Source organism: Amaranthus tricolor, chromosome 3, assembly GCF_026212465.1.
Source record: "Amaranthus tricolor cultivar Red isolate AtriRed21 chromosome 3, ASM2621246v1, whole genome shotgun sequence".
Lineage (NCBI taxonomy): Eukaryota > Viridiplantae > Streptophyta > Magnoliopsida > Caryophyllales > Amaranthaceae > Amaranthus > Amaranthus tricolor.
This window is the reverse complement of record NC_080049.1, coordinates 13,079,393-13,082,924: the sequence shown is the minus strand read 5'-3', so window position 1 is coordinate 13,082,924 and position 3,532 is coordinate 13,079,393. Positions and strand designations below refer to the sequence as shown.

General features: G+C 36.4%; 1 protein-coding gene across 1 annotated transcript; it reads right to left on the bottom strand.

The window, feature by feature from the left end:
• Positions 1-1,811: 1,811 nt before the first annotated feature.
• LOC130808358 (zinc finger BED domain-containing protein RICESLEEPER 2-like) lies at positions 1,812-3,230 on the bottom strand. The gene is made up of 2 exons (XM_057673835.1): positions 1,940-3,230; positions 1,812-1,858 (listed from the first exon to the last, which is right to left on the bottom strand). The coding sequence occupies exons 1-2, from the start codon at positions 3,228-3,230 to the stop codon at positions 1,812-1,814; spliced, it is 1,338 nt and encodes a 445-aa protein (XP_057529818.1).
• Between the last annotated feature and the right edge of the window lie 302 nt (positions 3,231-3,532).

Genomic DNA, 3,532 nt, shown 5'->3' with positions numbered 1-3,532 from the left:
TGTTTAGATGCAAGGGAATTAGTCAAAAAAGTCTCAATGTATGCTTTGATATGATCTGGATCATTTACACTTTTAGTACCCGAAATCGACTCAGCACAAAACCATCCAATTTTTATTTGAGGTTCACAAGAATTTAGCTCCTCGTAAGCCGCACTAAACTCACGAATAAGAATTTTTTTTCGGTAATTCAGTTATTAAAACAATTAAACAACAATGCCTAACATGTAAGATAATGAACATCACCTCATGTAGACATGGATAAGAGCTACGTTCAACATCTCTCCTCTCAAAAATTGCTCTATGTCACTAAGACTAATAAATAGAAATGGGCTCTCTACAAAGCAGAATTGTTCCTTCTGCAGGTTTAGAATGATTGGGTTCTCCGCACTTATGCGAGATGCACAAGTGTGCAGCCATTCACAATCTTGAGAGAGATCTTTTAGCTCCGCATCAGTCAAAATTGGAGTGCTTGGCATTGACTTTGACCCGGTCGACACCTTTGCTGAGGAACCGATCTCTCTCCTAGACCCCTTTGGACTCTTTTGCTATTTCAATTTATACAATAAATTAGTGTAAGAATGCAATTAAAAAAAATAAAAATAAATATTGTACAAATGATTATTATCATGTTAGTGAATCGGACCCAAGCATATGGCCATGTGACGAAACTACCTAGGGCGTCTGATAGTTTCTTAAGGCTCCATTCTGGCATTTACAAACGGGCTTTCTAAAAAGCAGAATTGGTCCTTTTGCAGGTTTAGAATGATTGGGTCCTCCTCACGCAGGCGAGATGCACAAGTTTGCAGCCATTTGCAATCTTGAGAGAGATCGTTTAGCTCCGCATCAGTCAAAATTGGAGTGCTTGGCATCGACTTTGACCCAGTCTAGAACTTTGCTGAGGAACTAATCTATCTCCTAGATCTCTTTGGACTCTTTTGCTATTTAAATTTATACAATTAAATTAGTGTACGCATGCAATTAAAAAAATAAAAATAAATAAGGTACAAATGATTCTAACCATGTTAGTGAATCGGACCCAAGCATATGGCCATGTGACGAAACTACCTAGGGCGTCTGATAGTTTCTCAAGACTCCATGCTGGCATTGGAACCGGGAGTGAGAAATCTTCAAACCCCTTTACAATAGTTTCCATGGTCACACTGATGTGGCCACTTGTAACAGGCATCGAATGCACTGTTTGGCCCTCTTTGGTTGGCTGGGCCACACCATATGCAACTTCAGTTAAGTCGCCATCACTAGCAACACCTAATTGAGGCAGCAAAAGAGAACAAGGAGTTGCCTCCTGAAAATTGTGTCGTTTAGTATAATAAGCATAATAATAAAATATTAAAACGTGTTGCAATTTAAATTAATAAGTGCTTATATATTTAAAAACTATGTACCTGACCACTGGCTCCGGAGTTGGCTCCTGATTTTGAGAAACGAAGTTTATGGTCTCCGATGTGGGGTTTTGCCCTTCAGTAGGGCTGCACACGGTCCGGTCTGGTCTGGTTTGACTGAACAATTAGACCAGACCAGTCAAGACACCAGCCCGGACCATACCAGACCATTCTAGAACGGTCTGGTCTGGTCTGGTCTACGGTTTTTTTTATTTTTTGTATTTTTTTAATTGGGAATCTAAGATAAAGGATAATCTGTAAACAAAATACATCACCAAATCCGAAACATTACAAATTTTCAATAGTTAAGTACATCACTAATTTTATAATATAGAACATAAAGTAAATTCATACTAGTCAATAGTCAGCACTCAGCAATAGCGACTTCATCCATGAATAAGCATCATTGCATCAAGGAACGTCAATAACTGAAGGAGTCAAATTGATCTTCGATAACTCTATACAATAAAAACAAACATCAAAAAATATGATTTTATAAAATAAACATAATACTAATCATGATATGAAAGATCACATACCGTTCTCTAGTTGTGCTATATCCTCCAAGCACTCCTCAACTTTTGGAGAAGAAGCACGAAGCCAATCTTGACAAGAAATAAGAGCTTCTGCCATCTTTGGACTTAATGAACTTCGAAATGAATCTAGAACTCGACCTCCAGTGCTAAAGGCACTTTCCGATGCAACTGTGGATATAGGAATGGCTAGCATATCACGAGTTACAAGAGAAAGAATGGGAAACCTTGAACTATTGTTTTTCCACCATGTAAAAATATCAAAGCCATCTACATCTTCTTCTGTAACCTCATCTGAATACTTGTCCACCTCTGTTTTAGTCAATTCCCCATCCTCAAGAGACTTTTTGAGTTTTTTAAACTTAGATCTCATAAGTCCTTTTTTTGGAAGACTAGGTTCTACATCTTTGCTAGAACTTGAAGCACCATCACTTTGGTTCGTTGTTGCGGATGTGGAATAAAAGCCTTTGTATTCATCATATAAATCACAAAGGGCATTCTTTACCCGCATACAAACAACAGAAGCATCATTATCTTTTGTGTACATTTGTCTTTTCCCAAATTCCACAGTTTTCCATTTATATCTAGGATCAAGTACAGCAGCAATATATAGCATAACATTTAGTTTTTTAGGATCCCCCCAATACTTATCACACTTCTCTTTCATTCTCTTTGCCATTTCCTTAAACTCATAATCAGGACTTTCATACCATTCTTTTAGCAAACAATCAACATCAGTTATATCATCAAAACAACCATTACAAGTAACATATTGTGAAACAGACACACGCAAAGTTAAATTATAAAACACTTCTAATAATTGAACTAAGTTCTTCACTTGGTCCCAATCATCAGTAGTAGGCTTTCCTAAACCATTCCCATAACCATGGGGATCTAGAAGATGCTCATGAAAATTTGGATCTTCCCCATCATACCTCTCAAATGCCAATATAAACTTCAAAGCAATGCTTAACATCAAATAAGTTGAGTTCCACCGTATGACCACATCAAGAGACAACATGTTTTTTGATGGAATCTTCTCATCCGAAACACACTTATAAAACTTTTCAATTCTAGATGGAGAAGATAAAGTAAATTTAACAGCACCTCGAACTCGACAAACAGCATCAGTAACTAATTTAAGACCATCATTAACCACTAAGTTCATGATATGAGCAATACATCTTACATGCAAATATTCTCCATTCAACACACTAGTTCCCCACGTTTTGACTCTTGTTTTTAAATAAGCAATTGCAGTGTCATTAGAACTAGCATTGTAAACAGTAATGGTCATCACATTTTCAAGACCTCAAGCAAGCAAACATTTCTCAATTGCCTTTCCAATGGCCTGACCTTTATGACTTGATATTGGACAAAAGTTTAAGATTCTTTTATTGAACTTCCAATCATTATCAATAAAATGAGCAGTTAAACACATATAATTAATTTTTTGAATTGAAGTCCATGTGTCAGTAGTAAGACATACTCTCCTACAATTAATTTTTAAAAAAGATTTTAGTTTCAACCTTTCATCCAAAAACATATCGTAACAATCTCTAGCAACAGTCATTCTAGAAGGAACCACAAACGTATTTT